The 19,925-nt window shown below is 55.3% G+C and overlaps 2 protein-coding genes and 2 long non-coding RNA genes across 4 annotated transcripts in view; 1 reads left to right on the forward strand and 3 right to left on the reverse strand.

The window, feature by feature from the left end:
• Positions 1-19,925, forward strand: part of LOC145534148 (uncharacterized) — a 770,273-nt gene that overhangs the window by 368,154 nt on the left and 382,194 nt on the right. The window contains exons 48-49 of the long non-coding RNA XR_014074274.1: positions 6,210-6,321; positions 13,865-13,976. This is a non-coding gene — a long non-coding RNA (uncharacterized LOC145534148). The remainder of the gene's footprint in view (positions 1-6,209; positions 6,322-13,864; positions 13,977-19,925) is intronic.
• On the reverse strand, positions 699-2,992 carry LOC145534001 (uncharacterized). Its single transcript, XM_081561363.1, has 3 exons — positions 2,322-2,992; positions 1,610-1,922; positions 699-1,356 (listed from the first exon to the last, which is right to left on the reverse strand). The coding sequence occupies exons 1-3, from the start codon at positions 2,556-2,558 to the stop codon at positions 728-730; spliced, it is 1,179 nt and encodes a 392-aa protein (XP_081417489.1). The 5' UTR covers positions 2,559-2,992; the 3' UTR covers positions 699-727.
• Positions 8,349-10,179, reverse strand: LOC145534178 (uncharacterized). Its single transcript, XR_014074313.1, has 3 exons — positions 9,974-10,179; positions 9,260-9,574; positions 8,349-9,006 (listed from the first exon to the last, which is right to left on the reverse strand). It is a non-coding gene; the product is annotated as an uncharacterized LOC145534178 (long non-coding RNA).
• Positions 14,017-17,797, reverse strand: LOC145533837 (uncharacterized). The gene is made up of 3 exons (XM_081561174.1): positions 17,628-17,797; positions 16,916-17,228; positions 14,017-16,662 (listed from the first exon to the last, which is right to left on the reverse strand). Exons 1-3 carry the CDS (start codon positions 17,760-17,762, stop codon positions 15,800-15,802), a joined length of 1,311 nt encoding a protein of 436 aa, XP_081417300.1. The 5' UTR covers positions 17,763-17,797; the 3' UTR covers positions 14,017-15,799.

Consider the following 19,925-nt stretch of genomic DNA (forward strand, 5'->3'; position numbering starts at 1 on the left):
TTCCGTCGGTGCGTGTCTTCCCCGGAGCGGTCAGGCCGTCTCTCAAGTACACGGGCCATGGGCATTGCCTCTCCTTGGAACTTCCCATGTGTTTCTCTTTTTTATGGAACAGTGATTTTCTAGAGGGGTTCTGGGCCACAAGGATGTTGGGTCATTTTCTAGCCTTCTGTCATGAAGAACGCTTTCCTGGGTGTTGGGGTGGTTTGTTGTTCCAGCTCCCTTTCTTGGCTTCTTTTGGGAGCTGGTGCAACAAGACGAGCTCAGCCTCTGCCTTCTGGCTGAGATGTCACCCTTGACACAGCAATGCCTGCCTGGAGATAATGATGGCAGTTGCCAAAAGGGCTTCGTTTGGCACATGGTATCTTGAAAGGACGTACACCGTCCTTTCAGATATCAAAGGCTAGTTCAAATGACGTACAAATGAGAACTCTCCAATGGAGTCTTACAGTAGTTGGAGAGTCCAAAAAACACTCCTTCAGTCATTTCACTGAGAGTCATTGATTGGGGACACCAAGAATATAGGAAGGAATGCACAAAGAAAGGATGAAATTGTGTTCAGGATCGGGGGAAGGGATGAACAGGGCGTGCTTGCCTTGAATCCAGGCTTTGTTGGGGGGTGGGGCATAAAGATCAAACGGGTCTGAAACTACAAAGTGGTGATGGTAACACAGTATCACCAGAGTTACACAACAGTGTTCCCAAATTGCAACAATGATGAAAAAGTTTACTAATCCCAACTTAACCAACAAAAGTACAGGAAACCATACAAAAAATAAAACATCACCAGAAAGGTGGAAACAAAGCAAATGCAAAGCAGTTCAGGGGAAAGGAACTCCATGTCCCCTGGGGGCAGACCGAGTTGCCAGCGTCCACGGTGAGCAGACGGGGATGGAGGCTGCAGAGCCGACCGCTCCCCTGGACGTGGTGTTTCCGGCAAGGGCTCTGGGTGTCTGTCCAGAGCGGGGGCTCGTTCTCCCTGCAGGGGTGGGTGAGTCATCGTGGGCGTCTGGGTGTTGCGCGGGAGCCAGGGCAGGCTCTCCCTGCCGAGGCGGTGACTCCTCCTCTGCCTCGGGTTCTCCTGCCAGAGCCCGAGCAGGTAGAGGTGCACGTGGAGGTGGAGGTTCTGGCTGAGGGGGTGGGACATCAGTGCCTGGGGCTGGGGGTCCTGCAGGCATGGAGATCCGATCTGCCCGGTGTGCTGGCCAGTACCCAGCTGGCCTGGTGTCTCTGCGAGGGCAAGTCTCGGTTCTCCATCTGCCCTCGGTGGATCCCTGGGTCCTGCACCTGGAGCCAGCACCTCTGTAGGGACAGGTCTGGGAAGCGGAGCCTGGTTCCAGTTGGAGGCCAGTGCTAGAGCTGGGGGAGAAGCAAAGTTTGCCCACAGGCCAGCCTTGGCATGTGCATCTCCCGGGACAGAAAGCTTCCAAGAGATTCCCAAAGAATACCCAGCGTCGGATGTCTTTTGGGACTGAAGTGTGCAAGATGGGGGGCGGGGGGGTGTGAGGCCAGCGCTTGCTGCAGGCCCAGCAGCAGCTTTCGGGGACTCGTCCCTGTGTAGCTCAGCACCCCCTCCCCACACACTCCCGTGCACCAGCCCCAGCGTCCTCACCTCTGTGCTCTGGCGTGCTGGGCTCCAGGTCCTCCTGCTGCCTCAGAGGCCGGGGTTCTCGGGACTCTGGGTCGGAGCCGGGTGTGCTGAGCTCCGTGGCAGCCTCAGACTGGGCCGCCGGGTGTATCCTGGGCGGTGTCTCGGCAGCAGGCCTTCCCCGCCTCCGCTTCTCCCCCGGTGGGGCTGATGCCTCCGTGGGCACGCTCACCTGGAGCCTGCACTGGGCCTCACGGGCGGGGGGGGGGTGCTCCGACCCCTCCCTCCGGGAGGTGGATGGGGTGTCCCCGTCCTCGGCCTCATCACGTGGGAAGCTCTGCAACGACAGTGACCGTCAGCCAGCCATGCTAGGAGTTTTCCGAGCTGGGCCTGGGCAGTGGAGCCGCTGCTTCTGCCTGCTCGAACTTCTCTTCCCAGAAGGGTCAGAGACGTGTGTCTGCTCAGATCCCCACCCGGGAGGAAAGAGACCCACCTGAGGGTGTGAGGTCCGCCTGGGCGGCCGCCGCTGCCCGCACTCTCCCCATCCCGCCCAGCCTGCTCTCCCCTGGGGTGTGGACACAACTTGTCCGCAGGCTTCTGACCCCACATCCGCCTGGGCTTCCTTGAGGGAGACACACCCCAAGAAACCCGCATCCACACACACAGGCAAAGGACCCGGTGTTTCCGGGTGGCATGGGAGAGGCGGCCTGGTCCGTCCTGGGGCTCCCCGTGTTACCTTTCTGTTTCTCCGGGCAAAGGGCCAGAGGCCTCTCGGGGGTGTCCTGAGCCAACGTCGACAGGGTGCCCGCGCACACTGCCTGTGAGCACTCCTGAGGCCCCGGCCTCTGGGCAGGGGCAAACAGCAGAACATCCTGGCAGCCAGTGAACTGGCTGGGGGCTCCTCTCCGCTCTGGAGGCCTGGATACCCGGGCTGCGGGTTCTGTTGGGTTCTGTTGCCGGCAGGTGACATCATCTCCTGGGGTTCGTGCTGAGGTCCCTTCCCCAAAACTTCCCAAGGGAATCTCTGGGTTTCTGACTGCTCGACCACCCCCCTTAGGCCATGTGCAGGCACAGTGACACCCACACAGCCCAGCCCACAGCCCTGGGGAGGCCTGGGTTCAGCCAGGGCCTGAGCTCCGAGGACCCCACTGCTCTCAGACCAGGCTCCTTCTTCTCATAAGTGGTGTGGCCCTGGACAAGCATATGCCCCTCAGGGTTGCCCCAGTCTCTCCATCTGCAGAGTGGTGGTCATTCTCCCATCTGCTTCCTAGGTCTGTCGGCCTACGAGCAGCTCCATGCCTTTCCACCTGGGGCCGATATCACGTGGAGCTTGTGCGCTGAGACTTCAGAAAGAAAGATTCCATCCAGGGCTGACACAGCACAGAATGGGGCAGAACGAGGCCTGGATGTGCCGTGGTACCCAGGAAAAGGCACTCCCCCTCCTGACTGTTTTGAGACCCCGCATCCAAGTTGGAGGACCGAAAGGAAGACTCGAAGGTCTCCCTCTCTTATAGAAAAGAGTAGCCAACTTTCTGCTCCTCTGTTTCCATTGAGATTCTGTTCAAGTGTCCCAGCTCGGCTTCTGCGGGTGGCTGAGCTTCTAATGGCTCCCTGCGTTCTTGTCTTTTCCTCTCCAAACCTTCCGTCCTTTTCCCCCTTCTGGGGTGGAAGGGCGCTGTCATTGCTTCTACCTTCGAGGCAGATTGAGGAAAAGTCTGGACCGTCGACTCCTTTCCTCTCTTTGGTTCCGTGTCTCTCTCTGGCTGTGTCCCTCTCTTTTCCTTTCTCAGTTCCGTCTGTGTCTTCCTCTTTCTCTCTCGTGTGTGGATGGATGGATGCTAGGGATGCACATGTATATGATTAGATGAGGGTTATGTTTTAGGGATAGGTTAGAGGGAGAGAAAGGCTTTAGGTCGGAGTTGGTCATGGGGGAAGGGTCAAGGGTGGTGGTGGTGTTGTTTCTTGGAATCTGAGTGCTGTGCATTCTTCGTCTCTTTCCATATGAACCCCTTCTCAGATACACCACTTGCAAGGAGTCTCTCATGTTCTGTTTCCTATCTTTTGCATTTGTGAATGCTTAGCTTCTCTGTTGTGAAGAGGTTCCATTGGATGGAAACCCATGGGTGTACTTCGTGTACCTCTTTGCCTTACTTGAAGAGACCCATTTCGACCTCCGCCCAGCAAATGGCAAGGAGACTCTGATGTTAAGGAGCCTTTGACCTACGCTTCTTTCTAGCTATCTCATAACATCAGTCTTTAGGGTGAGGTTTTCCCCCTATATTGAGGTGGTATGAGATCAAAACCAATAGCGTTCTTCAGATGTAGCTGTCTGGTTTTCCCATGGACATTGATTGAAGAGGCTTTCTTGTTCCCATTTGGATATTCTCCCCTTCTGTGTCAGAGATGAGTTGACCATGGATGCTGGGGTTTGTTTCTGGACCCTCCACTTTATTCCATCGATCTGGATCTGTGTGTGTTGTTGTATTCCCAATAGCATACTGTCCTGCTGCTGCTGCTGCGGCTAAGTCACTTCAGTCGTGTCTGACTCTGCGTGACCCCATGGCCTGCAGCCTACCAGGCTCCTCCGTCCAGGACGTTTTCCAGGCAAGAGTACTGGAGTGGGTCACCATTGCCTTCTCCGATACTCTCCTGAGGATCCTAGTTTGGTCGTCTAATTTCCTTTCACACAACCTTGGATGTCCGTATCGGGGCTTCTTCGTCGGATTGTATTGACAGTTTAGGCTCTTTTCTGTCTCCGTACCCCTTTTGCAATTCTTTGTTCGGTGCGAAAATGCATTGGCATTTTGGGAGGAATAGCATCGAAGCTGTGGATTGCCTTGTGGGGCTGTGACATCATTTTCCCAATAGGAATTCTTTCAAGCCCTGAGCACAGCTTCTCTTTCCAGTGATTGGTGTGGGCTTGATCTTCCTTCTTCCATCTCTCGCCGTTTTGTGAGAACAGGTCCATCCTTCCCTTCTGGGTTAGATGGACTGGTGGGTATCACTTCAGTGAATGGCATTGTCAGTGGGGGTGATAATTCCCTTCTCGTTGGAAGACTTTGCTGTGAGTATTAGAAATGCAAGTGACTTCTCTTCCCCTTCCTCCCTGTCCATCTCTCAGAGCCACCGGGAAACAGAGGCCTCATCCACGGTCACACAGGCCTGAGGGGGTGCAACTAGACTGTTGTTTCTTCAGGCCCTCAGTGCTGGACATCATCCGGGATCCTCTGTGTGTGTCTTCCTCAGTCTGGTGTCCCTTCAGACCTTTCCCTAGTTTTCACAGGCTTGTTGCGTTGGTGTTCTTTGTCTGTTTGGAGACACATCCTTGATAAGCTTTGTGTTTCCACTCATTCGTCTCGCGATGTATGACCTGTCTTTTGCTTTTGTCGTGAGGTCTTTCCCACAGTAGATATCTTTGATTTTGCAAAGTCCACTGTATTCTCTGGTTTTTTTTTTTTTTTGTGGACTGGCTTTTAGTTTTGTGTGTGAAGACTCAAAGCACGTGTCCGGTTTCTGCTCATTGTTCTTCGAGATTTGTGACAAGTTTTCATGGAAAGTTTGTCTAGGGATAACTGGAAGTGAACTCGGTGTAAGGTGTCAAGTCTCCATCTCCATTCCTGTCATCCCCTGCAGTTTCCAATTCCCTGTTCCTGAGTGGTTTTAGAGACCTTGTGGGGAGTTTGGTTGCATTGGAGTTTGCATTTCCACCTTGATTCGATTCACACTGTTCTGCCCTCAGGGACACTGTCAAGGGGGAGTGAGGAGCAGCCTGCACTTCCAGCAGTGACCACACGGTGGGGCGAGTGCTGCTCTCCCCTCAGGGAGCCCCAGGCCACAGGCATCCCAGTGAGGAGCCAGCTCTGTGCTCAGCTGAAAGGAGTTAGTCTCTCAGGAGCCTCTGAGCCCTTGCCTTTGGATCACCCAGGGTGGGCATTTACTGGGACAGAAAAAATTGCCCTGAATTCCATGGACGGAAGAGCCTGGCTGTGTAGAGTTCGTGAGTTGCCGCGAATCAGACACAACTGAGGACACAAAAATTCTATAGATTAAAACACTTTTTGGGGGTGGGGGGGAGTGAAAGGGGAGGATGTGGGTTTTTTTGTCTTATATAATAGCCAAGGGAAATCTAGTTTAAACCTAAATTCACATAGACGGGAAAGGTATAGCTCTCCGTCACCCTATTAAAAAAAAAAAAAAAAAACTACTAAACTTTTCTGAAAGTTTATTTAGTAGCTTCCTTGAGCAGTTCATTGTGAAGCATTTTTTTTTTTTTCTTCTGTGACATTGGCCACATTAAAAAGCACGGTTTGCCTTTACTGGATAATTCTGTTCATTGGTTTCTTAGGGAACCTTGGTAATATTTGAGTTTCCTGGGGAGTATGGTCACATGACCTGGCCCTGGCCAATCGGTGCGTTCCACCTCCCTGGCCACTGTGATTGGCTCCGGGCTGGGGCAGTGCCCAATCGGGGCCCAGGGCCGGGCCTCCCGTTGGAAGCCAGGGGAAGACGAGCTGTCGTCCTGCTGGGGTAGGGGAAGGGGTGGGGCCGGGGGAGGTCAGGCTCCAGCAGTGGGAGGGGCGTGAGGCCCGCCTGCGGCAGTTGGTGACCTTCCTGCTCCCCTCAGGGCAGAGCCGCCGGCCTGAGAATGAGGGCGCTGCTGAGCCCAGGGCCTGGGATGGCCCGTTGCTGCTGTGGTCCCAGAGCTCCACCCGAGACCTGAGGGAAGCCGTCTGCCCGTGAGTCCTCTCCCGCTTGTCTGTCAGCTTGTTTGAACCATGCTGGGTTTTCTGCCCAGCTGGCTAAGGGGAGTCCCTGGAAATGCAAGGGTGTGGGTTTTGGCAGACTTCAGGGAAGACATGCCAGATGAGCCTGGGAGACTCCAGCTTAATCTGGATTCAGGAGATATCTCTTCGGGCCAGCTAGTAATTGTAGGATAAGCCTAATGAGTCTTCACAGGATGAAGAGAGTAACGTGCCAAGGTAGCAATCGATGTCCTCATTCGAGAGGATGAAGCTGGTGCTCAGAGAAGGGGGGAACTTGGCCACAGCAAGGAGGTGTGCACCCAGACAGAACCCCCAGATCCGGCCATTGGAGCTCAGGGAGGCCACTGGTGTGGCTTGTCCCTGTGGCAGGGGCCGAGGCACGCAGCCCACCCTGATTCCTGCGGGGGCCTGACTTGGGAAGTGCCATCTGGTAGCTTTGAGACTCACCAAACCAAATTGCACTGGAGAGAGGAGGGACACCTTCCTTCATCCACCCCCCACCCCCGCCGGATTCCCACATACCCTGACCCCTTTCTCCCGATTTCGGAGCCATTTCCAGAGTCCCGCTCATATGACCTCATTCGAAGTGCACTGTGGACGAGCTGCCATCTGCAGCTACTACCACAGCGGCCAAGGGCTTTAGCTCCCGACTACCTCCCTTCCTTTGGAACTTGGGGGCCCTCTACTCCCCACTTGCACACCACAGACCTTTGCTGAGGATTGTGGGGACCCTCACTCAGTTTGCAGTACGTTGTAGCCATCCCTGTCCTCTCTATACCTCCCTTGAAACTCAGCTTGTGAGCTCCTTTGGAGCAGCGTGGCCCACCTGGCTGCAACGGAAGAGACACAGCTGACAGTGAAACAACAGCTTAGATCTGAGACCCGGAAAGCTCTGTCAGAAGGGACCTCCCTCTTCACACCGTAGAGGCTGTAGGAGGCGCCAGGCTTTCGAACCAGTGCTGGGGCCAAAACGACTCCACAGCTGTTTTCCTTCCTGGGGAGGGTTCTGGCTCGAGTGGGAATGGCTCAAGTCTCCTAAGGTTCTGCAAGCCCACTGTGTGCAGATTCACGGTACACAGAGAGGAGAAGGTGGAGTCCTGCCCTGTAGGTGGTCACAGCTCACGGATGAGCCAGGCAGGCAGGCAGGCAGGGCATGAGAACACCTGAGCTGCCTTCATGAGTGAATGGTGTGGGGGCAGAGGAAGAGAAGCCGGTCTGCTCCCTCGTGTGGTGCCCCGGGCAGGTTGTCCCCAGAGGAAACCCTTACGACGGTGAGGACTATCACTGCTGTTTCCCAAGGGGTTCCGTCGGTGCGTGTCTTCCCCGGAGCGGTCAGGCCGTCTCTCAAGTACACGGGCCATGGGCATTGCCTCTCCTTGGAACTTCCCATGTGTTTCTCTTTTTTATGGAACAGTGATTTTCTAGAGGGGTTCTGGGCCACAAGGATGTTGGGTCATTTTCTAGCCTTCTGTCATGAAGAACGCTTTCCTGGGTGTTGGGGTGGTTTGTTGTTCCAGCTCCCTTTCTTGGCTTCTTTTGGGAGCTGGTGCAACAAGACGAGCTCAGCCTCTGCCTTCTGGCTGAGATGTCACCCTTGACACAGCAATGCCTGCCTGGAGATAATGATGGCAGTTGCCAAAAGGGCTTCGTTTGGCACATGGTATCTTGAAAGGACGTACACCGTCCTTTCAGATATCAAAGGCTAGTTCAAATGACATACAAATGAGAACTCTCCAATGGAGTCTTACAGTAGTTGGAGAGTCCAAAAAACACTCCTTCAGTCATTTCACTGAGAGTCATTGATTGGGGACACCAAGAATATAGGAAGGAATGCACAAAGAAAGGATGAAATTGTGTTCAGGATCGGGGGAAGGGATGAACAGGGCGTGCTTGCCTTGAATCCAGGCTTTGTTGGGGGGTGGGGCATAAAGATCAAACGGGTCTGAAACTACAAAGTGGTGATGGTAACACAGTATCACCAGAGTTACACAACAGTGTTCCCAAATTGCAACAATGATGAAAAAGTTTACTAATCCCAACTTAACCAACAAAAGTACAGGAAACCATACAAAAAATAAAACATCACCAGAAAGGTGGAAACAAAGCAAATGCAAAGCAGTTCAGGGGAAAGGAACTCCATGTCCCCTGGGGGCAGACCGAGTTGCCAGCGTCCACGGTGAGCAGACGGGGATGGAGGCTGCAGAGCCGACCGCTCCCCTGGACGTGGTGTTTCCGGCAAGGGCTCTGGGTGTCTGTCCAGAGCGGGGGCTCGTTCTCCCTGCAGGGGTGGGTGAGTCATCGTGGGCGTCTGGGTGTTGCGCGGGAGCCAGGGCAGGCTCTCCCTGCCGAGGCGGTGACTCCTCCTCTGCCTCGGGTTCTCCTGCCAGAGCCCGAGCAGGTAGAGGTGCACGTGGAGGTGGAGGTTCTGGCTGAGGGGGTGGGACATCAGTGCCTGGGGCTGGGGGTCCTGCAGGCATGGAGATCCGATCTGCCCGGTGTGCTGGCCAGTACCCAGCTGGCCTGGTGTCTCTGCGAGGGCAAGTCTCGGTTCTCCATCTGCCCTCGGTGGATCCCTGGGTCCTGCACCTGGAGCCAGCACCTCTGTAGGGACAGGTCTGGGAAGCGGAGCCTGGTTCCAGTTGGAGGCCAGTGCTAGAGCTGGGGGAGAAGCAAAGTTTGCCCACAGGCCAGCCTTGGCATGTGCGTCTCCCGGGACAGAAAGCTTCCAAGAGATTCCCAAAGAATACCCAGCGTCGGATGTCTTTTGGGACTGAAGTGTGCAAGATGGGGGGCGGGGGGGTGTGAGGCCAGCGCTTGCTGCAGGCCCAGCAGCAGCTTTCGGGGACTCGTCCCTGTGTAGCTCAGCACCCCCTCCCCACACACTCCCGTGCACCAGCCCCAGCGTCCTCACCTCTGTGCTCTGGCGTGCTGGGCTCCAGGTCCTCCTGCTGCCTCAGAGGCCGGGGTTCTCGGGACTCTGGGTCGGAGCCGGGTGTGCTGAGCTCCGTGGCAGCCTCAGACTGGGCCGCCGGGTGTATCCTGGGCGGTGTCTCGGCAGCAGGCCTTCCCCGCCTCCGCTTCTCCCCCGGTGGGGCTGATGCCTCCGTGGGCACGCTCACCTGGAGCCTGCACTGGGCCTCACGGGCGGGGGGGGGTGGTGCTCCGACCCCTCCCTCCGGGAGGTGGATGGGGTGTCCCCGTCCTCGGCCTCATCACGTGGGAAGCTCTGCAACGACAGTGACCGTCAGCCAGCCATGCTAGGAGTTTTCCGAGCTGGGCCTGGGCAGTGGAGCCACTGCTTCTGCCTGCTCGAACTTCTCTTCCCAGAAGGGTCAGAGACGTGTGTCTGCTCAGATCCCCACCCGGGAGGAAAGAGACCCACCTGAGGGTGTGAGGTCCGCCTGGGCGGCCGCCGCTGCCCGCACTCTCCCCATCCCGCCCAGCCTGCTCTCCCCTGGGGTGTGGACACAACTTGTCCGCAGGCTTCTGACCCCACATCCGCCTGGGCTTCCTTGAGGGAGACACACCCCAAGAAACCCGCATCCACACACACAGGCAAAGGACCCGCTGTTTCCGGGTGGCATGGGAGAGGCGGCCTGGTCCGTCCTGGGGCTCCCCGTGTTACCTTTCTGTTTCTCCGGGCAAAGGGCCAGAGGCCTCTCGGGGGTGTCCTGAGCCAACGTTGACAGGGTGCCCGCGCACACTGCCTGTGAGCACTCCTGAGGCCCCGGCCTCTGGGCAGGGGCAAACAGCAGAACATCCTGGCAGCCAGTGAACTGGCTGGGGGCTCCTCTCCGCTCTGGAGGCCTGGATACCCGGGCTGCGGGTTCTGTTGGGTTCTGTTGCCGGCAGGTGACATCATCTCCTGGGGTTCGTGCTGAGGTCCCTTCCCCAAAACTTCCCAAGGGAATCTCTGGGTTTCTGACTGCTCGACCACCCCCCTTAGGCCATGTGCAGGCACAGTGACACCCACACAGCCCAGCCCACAGCCCTGGGGAGGCCTGGGTTCAGCCAGGGCCTGAGCTCCGAGGACCCCACTGCTCTCAGACCAGGCTCCTTCTTCTCATAAGTGGTGTGGCCCTGGACAAGCATATGCCCCTCAGGGTTGCCCCAGTCTCTCCATCTGCAGAGTGGTGGTCATTCTCCCATCTGCTTCCTAGGTCTGTCGGCCTACGAGCAGCTCCCTGCCTTTCCACCTGGGGCCGATATCACGTGGAGCTTGTGCGCTGAGACTTCAGAAAGAAAGATTCCATCCAGGGCTGACACAGCACAGAATGGGGCAGAACGAGGCCTGGATGTGCCGTGGTACCCAGGAAAAGGCACTCCCCCTCCTGACTGTTTTGAGACCCCGCATCCAAGTTGGAGGACCGAAAGGAAGACTCGAAGGTCTCCCTCTCTTATAGAAAAGAGTAGCCAACTTTCTGCTCCTCTGTTTCCATTGAGATTCTGTTCAAGTGTCCCAGCTCGGCTTCTGCGGGTGGCTGAGCTTCTAATGGCTCCCTGCGTTCTTGTCTTTTCCTCTCCAAACCTTCCGTCCTTTTCCCCCTTCTGGGGTGGAAGGGCGCTGTCATTGCTTCTACCTTCGAGGCAGATTGAGGAAAAGTCTGGACCGTCGACTCCTTTCCTCTCTTTGGTTCCGTGTCTCTCTCTGGCTGTGTCCCTCTCTTTTCCTTTCTCAGTTCCGTCTGTGTCTTCCTCTTTCTCTCTCGTGTGTGGATGGATGGATGCTAGGGATGCACATGTATATGATTAGATGAGGGTTATGTTTTAGGGATAGGTTAGAGGGAGAGAAAGGCTTTAGGTCGGAGTTGGTCATGGGGGAAGGGTCAAGGGTGGTGGTGGTGTTGTTTCTTGGAATCTGAGTGCTGTGCATTCTTCGTCTCTTTCCATATGAACCCCTTCTCAGATACACCACTTGCAAGGAGTCTCTCATGTTCTGTTTCCTATCTTTTGCATTTGTGAATGCTTAGCTTCTCTGTTGTGAAGAGGTTCCATTGGATGGAAACCCATGGGTGTACTTCGTGTACCTCTTTGCCTTACTTGAAGAGACCCATTTCGACCTCCGCCCAGCAAATGGCAAGGAGACTCTGATGTTAAGGAGCCTTTGACCTACGCTTCTTTCTAGCTATCTCATGACATCAGTCTTTAGGGTGAGGTTTTCCCCCTATATTGAGGTGGTATGAGATCAAAACCAATAGCGTTCTTCAGATGTAGCTGTCTGGTTTTCCCATGGACATTGATTGAAGAGGCTTTCTTGTTCCCATTTGGATATTCTCCCCTTCTGTGTCAGAGATGAGTTGACCATGGATGCTGGGGTTTGTTTCTGGACCCTCCACTTTATTCCATCGATCTGGATCTGTGTGTGTTGTTGTATTCCCAATAGCATACTGTCCTGCTGCTGCTGCTGCGGCTAAGTCACTTCAGTCGTGTCTGACTCTGCGTGACCCCATGGCCTGCAGCCTACCAGGCTCCTCCGTCCAGGACGTTTTCCAGGCAAGAGTACTGGAGTGGGTCGCCATTGCCTTCTCCGATACTCTCCTGAGGATCCTAGTTTGGTCGTCTAATTTCCTTTCACACAACCTTGGATGTCCGTATCGGGGCTTTTTCGTCGGATTGTATTGACAGTTTAGGCTCTTTTCTGTCTCCGTACCCCTTTTGCAATTCTTTGTTCGGTGCGAAAATGCATTGGCATTTTGGGAGGAATAGCATCGAAGCTGTGGATTGCCTTGTGGGGCTGTGACATCATTTTCCCAATAGGAATTCTTTCAAGCCCTGAGCACAGCTTCTCTTTCCAGTGATTGGTGTGGGCTTGATCTTCCTTCTTCCATCTCTCGCCGTTTTGTGAGAACAGGTCCATCCTTCCCTTCTGGGTTAGATGGACTGGTGGGTATCACTTCAGTGAATGGCATTGTCAGTGGGGGTGATAATTCCCTTCTCGTTGGAAGACTTTGCTGTGAGTATTAGAAATGCAAGTGACTTCTCTTCCCCTTCCTCCCTGTCCATCTCTCAGAGCCACCGGGAAACAGAGGCCTCATCCACGGTCACACAGGCCTGAGGGGGTGCAACTAGACTGTTGTTTCTTCAGGCCCTCAGTGCTGGACATCATCCGGGATCCTCTGTGTGTGTCTTCCTCAGTCTGGTGTCCCTTCAGACCTTTCCCTAGTTTTCACAGGCTTGTTGTGTTGGTGTTCTTTGTCTGTTTGGAGACACATCCTTGATAAGCTTTGTGTTTCCACTCATTCGTCTCGCGATGTATGACCTGTCTTTTGCTTTTGTCGTGAGGTCTTTCCCACAGTAGATATCTTTGATTTTGCAAAGTCCACTGTATTCTCTGGGTTTTTTTTTTTTTTTGTGTGTGGACTGGCTTTTAGTTTTGTGTGTGAAGACTCAAAGCACGTGTCCGGTTTCTGCTCATTGTTCTTCGAGATTTGTGACAAGTTTTCATGGAAAGTTTGTCTAGGGATAACTGGAAGTGAACTCGGTGTAAGGTGTCAAGTCTCCATCTCCATTCCTGTCATCCCCTGCAGTTTCCAATTCCCTGTTCCTGAGTGGTTTTAGAGACCTTGTGGGGAGTTTGGTTGCATTGGAGTTTGCATTTCCACCTTGATTCGATTCACACTGTTCTGCCCTCAGGGACACTGTCAAGGGGGAGTGAGGAGCAGCCTGCACTTCCAGCAGTGACCACACGGTGGGGCGAGTGCTGCTCTCCCCTCAGGGAGCCCCAGGCCACAGGCATCCCAGTGAGGAGCCAGCTCTGTGCTCAGCTGAAAGGAGTTAGTCTCTCAGGAGCCTCTGAGCCCTTGCCTTTGGATCACCCAGGGTGGGCATTTACTGGGACAGAAAAAATTGCCCTGAATTCCATGGACGGAAGAGCCTGGCTGTGTAGAGTTCGTGAGTTGCCGCGAATCAGACACAACTGAGGACACAAAAATTCTATAGATTAAAACACTTTTTGGGGGTGGGGGGGAGTGAAAGGGGAGGATGTGGGTTTTTTTGTCTTATATAATAGCCAAGGGAAATCTAGTTTAAACCTAAATTCACATAGACGGGAAAGGTATAGCTCTCCGTCACCCTATTAAAAAAAAAAAAAAAAAACTACTAAACTTTTCTGAAAGTTTATTTAGTAGCTTCCTTGAGCAGTTCATTGTGAAGCATTTTTTTTTTTTTTCTGTGACATTGGCCACATTAAAAAGCACGGTTTGCCTTTACTGGATAATTCTGTTCATTGGTTTCTTAGGGAACCTTGGTAATATTTGAGTTTCCTGGGGAGTATGGTCACATGACCTGGCCCTGGCCAATCGGTGCGTTCCACCTCCCTGGCCACTGTGATTGGCTCCGGGCTGGGGCAGTGCCCAATCGGGGCCCAGGGCCGGGCCTCCCGTTGGAAGCCAGGGGAAGACGAGCTGTCGTCCTGCTGGGGTAGGGGAAGGGGTGGGGCCGGGGGAGGTCAGGCTCCAGCAGTGGGAGGGGCGTGAGGCCCGCCTGCGGCAGTTGGTGACCTTCCTGCTCCCCTCAGGGCAGAGCCGCCGGCCTGAGAATGAGGGCGCTGCTGAGCCCAGGGCCTGGGATGGCCCGTTGCTGCTGTGGTCCCAGAGCTCCACCCGAGACCTGAGGGAAGCCGTCTGCCCGTGAGTCCTCTCCCGCTTGTCTGTCAGCTTGTTTGAACCATGCTGGGTTTTCTGCCCAGCTGGCTAAGGGGAGTCCCTGGAAATGCAAGGGTGTGGGTTTTGGCAGACTTCAGGGAAGACATGCCAGATGAGCCTGGGAGACTCCAGCTTAATCTGGATTCAGGAGATATCTCTTCGGGCCAGCTAGTAATTGTAGGATAAGCCTAATGAGTCTTCACAGGATGAAGAGAGTAACGTGCCAAGGTAGCAATCGATGTCCTCATTCGAGAGGATGAAGCTGGTGCTCAGAGAAGGGGGGAACTTGGCCACAGCAAGGAGGTGTGCACCCAGACAGAACCCCCAGATCCGGCCATTGGAGCTCAGGGAGGCCACTGGTGTGGCTTGTCCCTGTGGCAGGGGCCGAGGCACGCAGCCCACCCTGATTCCTGCGGGGGCCTGACTTGGGAAGTGCCATCTGGTAGCTTTGAGACTCACCAAACCAAATTGCACTGGAGAGAGGAGGGACACCTTCCTTCATCCACCCCCCACCCCCGCCGGATTCCCACATACCCTGACCCCTTTCTCCCGATTTCGGAGCCATTTCCAGAGTCCCGCTCATATGACCTCATTCGAAGTGCACTGTGGACGAGCTGCCATCTGCAGCTACTACCACAGCGGCCAAGGGCTTTAGCTCCCGACTACCTCCCTTCCTTTGGAACTTGGGGGCCCTCTACTCCCCACTTGCACACCACAGACCTTTGCTGAGGATTGTGGGGACCCTCACTCAGTTTGCAGTACGTTGTAGCCATCCCTGTCCTCTCTATACCTCCCTTGAAACTCAGCTTGTGAGCTCCTTTGGAGCAGCGTGGCCCACCTGGCTGCAACGGAAGAGACACAGCTGACAGTGAAACAACAGCTTAGATCTGAGACCCGGAAAGCTCTGTCAGAAGGGACCTCCCTCTTCACACCGTAGAGGCTGTAGGAGGCGCCAGGCTTTCGAACCAGTACTGGGGCCAAAACGACTCCACAGCTGTTTTCCTTCCTGGGGAGGGTTCTGGCTCGAGTGGGAATGGCTCAAGTCTCCTAAGGTTCTGCAAGCCCACTGTGTGCAGATTCACGGTACACAGAGAGGAGAAGGTGGAGTCCTGCCCTGTAGGTGGTCACAGCTCACGGATGAGCCAGGCAGGCAGGCAGGCAGGGCATGAGAACACCTGAGCTGCCTTCATGAGTGAATGGTGTGGGGGCAGAGGAAGAGAAGCCGGTCTGCTCCCTCGTGTGGTGCCCCGGGCAGGTTGTCCCCAGAGGAAACCCTTACGACGGTGAGGACTATCACTGCTGTTTCCCAAGGGGTTCCGTCGGTGCGTGTCTTCCCCGGAGCGGTCAGGCCGTCTCTCAAGTACACGGGCCATGGGCATTGCCTCTCCTTGGAACTTCCCATGTGTTTCTCTTTTTTATGGAACAGTGATTTTCTAGAGGGGTTCTGGGCCACAAGGATGTTGGGTCATTTTCTAGCCTTCTGTCATGAAGAACGCTTTCCTGGGTGTTGGGGTGGTTTGTTGTTCCAGCTCCCTTTCTTGGCTTCTTTTGGGAGCTGGTGCAACAAGACGAGCTCAGCCTCTGCCTTCTGGCTGAGATGTCACCCTTGACACAGCAATGCCTGCCTGGAGATAATGATGGCAGTTGCCAAAAGGGCTTCGTTTGGCACATGGTATCTTGAAAGGACGTACACCGTCCTTTCAGATATCAAAGGCTAGTTCAAATGACATACAAATGAGAACTCTCCAATGGAGTCTTACAGTAGTTGGAGAGTCCAAAAAACACTCCGTCAGTCATTTCACTGAGAGTCATTGATTGGGGACACCAAGAATATAGGAAGGAATGCACAAAGAAAGGATGAAATTGTGTTCAGGATCGGGGGAAGGGATGAACAGGGCGTGCTTGCCTTGAATCCAGGCTTTGTTGGGGGGTGGGGCATAAAGATCAAACGGGTCTGAAACTACAAAGTGGTGATGGTAACACAGTATCACCAGAGTTACACAACAGTGTTCCCAAATTGCAACAATGATGAAAAAGTTTACTAATCCCAACTTAACAAAACAAAAGTACAGGAAACCATACAAAAAATAAAACATCACCAGAAAGGTGGAAACAAAGCAAATGCAAAGCAGTTCAGGGGAAAGGAACTCCATGTCCCCTGGGGGCAGACCGAGTTGCCAGCGTCCACGGTGAGCAGACGGGGATGGAGGCTGCAGAGCCGACCGCTCCCCTGGACGTGGTGTTTCCGGCAAGGGCTCTGGGTGTCTGTCCAGAGCGGGGGCTCGTTCTCCCTGCAGGGGTGGGTGAGTCATCGTGGGCGTCTGGGTGTTGCGCGGGAGCCAGGGCAGGCTCTCCCTGCCGAGGCGGTGACTCCTCCTCTGCCTCGGGTTCTCCTGCCAGAGCCCGAGCAGGTAGAGGTGCACGTGGAGGTGGAGGTTCTGGCTGAGGGGGTGGGACATCAGTGCCTGGGGCTGGGGGTCCTGCAGGCATGGAGATCCGATCTGCCCGGTGTGCTGGCCAGTACCCAGCTGGCCTGGTGTCTCTGCGAGGGCAAGTCTCGGTTCTCCATCTGCCCTCGGTGGATCCCTGGGTCCTGCACCTGGAGCCAGCACCTCTGTAGGGACAGGTCTGGGAAGCGGAGCCTGGTTCCAGTTGGAGGCCAGTGCTAGAGCTGGGGGAGAAGCAAAGTTTGCCCACAGGCCAGCCTTGGCATGTGCGTCTCCCGGGACAGAAAGCTTCCAAGAGATTCCCAAAGAATACCCAGCGTCGGATGTCTTTTGGGACTGAAGTGTGCAAGATGGGGGGCGGGGGGGTGTGAGGCCAGCGCTTGCTGCAGGCCCAGCAGCAGCTTTCGGGGACTCGTCCCTGTGTAGCTCAGCACCCCCTCCCCACACACTCCCGTGCACCAGCCCCAGCGTCCTCACCTCTGTGCTCTGGCGTGCTGGGCTCCAGGTCCTCCTGCTGCCTCAGAGGCCGGTGTTCTCGGGACTCTGGGTCGGAGCCGGGTGTGCTGAGCTCCGTGGCAGCCTCAGACTGGGCCGCCGGGTGTATCCTGGGCGGTGTCTCGGCAGCAGGCCTTCCCCGCCTCCGCTTCTCCCCCGGTGGGGCTGATGCCTCCGTGGGCACGCTCACCTGGAGCCTGCACTGGGCCTCACGGGCGGGGGGGTGGTGCTCCGACCCCTCCCTCCGGGAGGTGGATGGGGTGTCCCCGTCCTCGGCCTCATCACGTGGGAAGCTCTGCAACGACAGTGACCGTCAGCCAGCCATGCTAGGAGTTTTCCGAGCTGGGCCTGGGCAGTGGAGCCGCTGCTTCTGCCTGCTCGAACTTCTCTTCCCAGAAGGGTCAGAGACGTGTGTCTGCTCAGATCCCCACCCGGGAGGAAAGAGACCCACCTGAGGGTGTGAGGTCCGCCTGGGCGGCCGCCGCTGCCCGCACTCTCCCCATCCCGCCCAGCCTGCTCTCCCCTGGGGTGTGGACACAACTTGTCCGCAGGCTTCTGACCCCACATCCGCCTGGGCTTCCTTGAGGGAGACACACCCCAAGAAACCCGCATCCACACACACAGGCAAAGGACCCGGTGTTTCCGGGTGGCATGGGAGAGGCGGCCTGGTCCGTCCTGGGGCTCCCCGTGTTACCTTTCTGTTTCTCCGGGCAAAGGGCCAGAGGCCTCTCGGGGGTGTCCTGAGCCAACGTCGACAGGGTGCCCGCGCACACTGCCTGTGAGCACTCCTGAGGCCCCGGCCTCTGGGCAGGGGCAAACAGCAGAACATCCTGGCAGCCAGTGAACTGGCTGGGGGCTCCTCTCCGCTCTGGAGGCCTGGATACCCGGGCTGCGGGTTCTGTTGGGTTCTGTTGCCGGCAGGTGACATCATCTCCTGGGGTTCGTGCTGAGGTCCCTTCCCCAAAACTTCCCAAGGGAATCTCTGGGTTTCTGACTGCTCGACCACCCCCCTTAGGCCATGTGCAGGCACAGTGACACCCACACAGCCCAGCCCACAGCCCTGGGGAGGCCTGGGTTCAGCCAGGGCCTGAGCTCCGAGGACCCCACTGCTCTCAGACCAGGCTCCTTCTTCTCATAAGTGGTGTGGCCCTGGACAAGCATATGCCCCTCAGGGTTGCCCCAGTCTCTCCATCTGCAGAGTGGTGGTCATTCTCCCATCTGCTTCCTAGGTCTGTCGGCCTACGAGCAGCTCCATGCCTTTCCACCTGGGGCCGATATCACGTGGAGCTTGTGCGCTGAGACTTCAGAAAGAAAGATTCCATCCAGGGCTGACACAGCACAGAATGGGGCAGAACGAGGCCTGGATGTGCCGTGGTACCCAGGAAAAGGCACTCCCCCTCCTGACTGTTTTGAGACCCCGCATCCAAGTTGGAGGACCGAAAGGAAGACTCGAAGGTCTCCCTCTCTTATAGAAAAGAGTAGCCAACTTTCTGCTCCTCTGTTTCCATTGAGATTCTGTTCAAGTGTCCCAGCTCGGCTTCTGCGGGTGGCTGAGCTTCTAATGGCTCCCTGCGTTCTTGTCTTTTCCTCTCCAAACCTTCCGTCCTTTTCCCCCTTCTGGGGTGGAAGGGCGCTGTCATTGCTTCTACCTTCGAGGCAGATTGAGGAAAAGTCTGGACCGTCGACTCCTTTCCTCTCTTTGGTTCCGTGTCTCTCTCTGGCTGTGTCCCTCTCTTTTCCTTTCTCAGTTCCGTCTGTGTCTTCCTCTTTCTCTCTCGTGTGTGGATGGATGGATGCTAGGGATGCACATGTATATGATTAGATGAGGGTTATGTTTTAGGGATAGGTTAGAGGGAGAGAAAGGCTTTAGGTCGGAGTTGGTCATGGGGGAAGGGTCAAGGGTGGTGGTGGTGTTGTTTCTTGGAATCTGAGTGCTGTGCATTCTTCGTCTCTTTCCATATGAACCCCTTCTCAGATACACCACTTGCAAGGAGTCTCTCATGTTCTGTTTCCTATCTTTTGCATTTGTGAATGCTTAGCTTCTCTGTTGTGAAGAGGTTCCATTGGATGGAAACCCATGGGTGTACTTCGTGTACCTCTTTGCCTTACTTGAAGAGACCCATTTCGACCTCCGCCCAGCAAATGGCAAGGAGACTCTGATGTTAAGGAGCCTTTGACCTACGCTTCTTTCTAGCTATCTCATAACATCAGTCTTTAGGGTGAGGTTTTCCCCCTATATTGAGGTGGTATGAGATCAAAACCAATAGCGTTCTTCAGATGTAGCTGTCTGGTTTTCCCATGGACATTGATTGAAGAGGCTTTCTTGTTCCCATTTGGATATTCTCCCCTTCTGTGTCAGAGATGAGTTGACCATGGATGCTGGGGTTTGTTTCTGGACCCTCCACTTTATTCCATCGATCTGGATCTGTGTGTGTTGTTGTATTCCCAATAGCATACTGTCCTGCTGCTGCTGCTGCGGCTAAGTCACTTCAGTCGTGTCTGACTCTGCGTGACCCCATGGCCTGCAGCCTACCAGGCTCCTCCGTCCAGGACGTTTTCCAGGCAAGAGTACTGGAGTGGGTCACCATTGCCTTCTCCGATACTCTCCTGAGGATCCTAGTTTGGTCGTCTAATTTCCTTTCACACAACCTTGGATGTCCGTATCGGGGCTTCTTCGTCGGATTGTATTGACAGTTTAGGCTCTTTTCTGTCTCCGTACCCCTTTTGCAATTCTTTGTTCGGTGCGAAAATGCATTGGCATTTTGGGAGGAATAGCATCGAAGCTGTGGATTGCCTTGTGGGGCTGTGACATCATTTTCCCAATAGGAATTCTTTCAAGCCCTGAGCACAGCTTCTCTTTCCAGTGATTGGTGTGGGCTTGATCTTCCTTCTTCCATCTCTCGCCGTTTTGTGAGAACAGGTCCATCCTTCCCTTCTGGGTTAGATGGACTGGTGGGTATCACTTCAGTGAATGGCATTGTCAGTGGGGGTG

The sequence above is a fragment of the Giraffa tippelskirchi genome, chromosome 14, assembly GCF_054371585.1.
Source record: "Giraffa tippelskirchi isolate mGirTip1 chromosome 14, T2T-mGirTip1v1.2.pri, whole genome shotgun sequence".
Classification (NCBI taxonomy): Eukaryota; Metazoa; Chordata; class Mammalia; order Artiodactyla; family Giraffidae; genus Giraffa; species Giraffa tippelskirchi.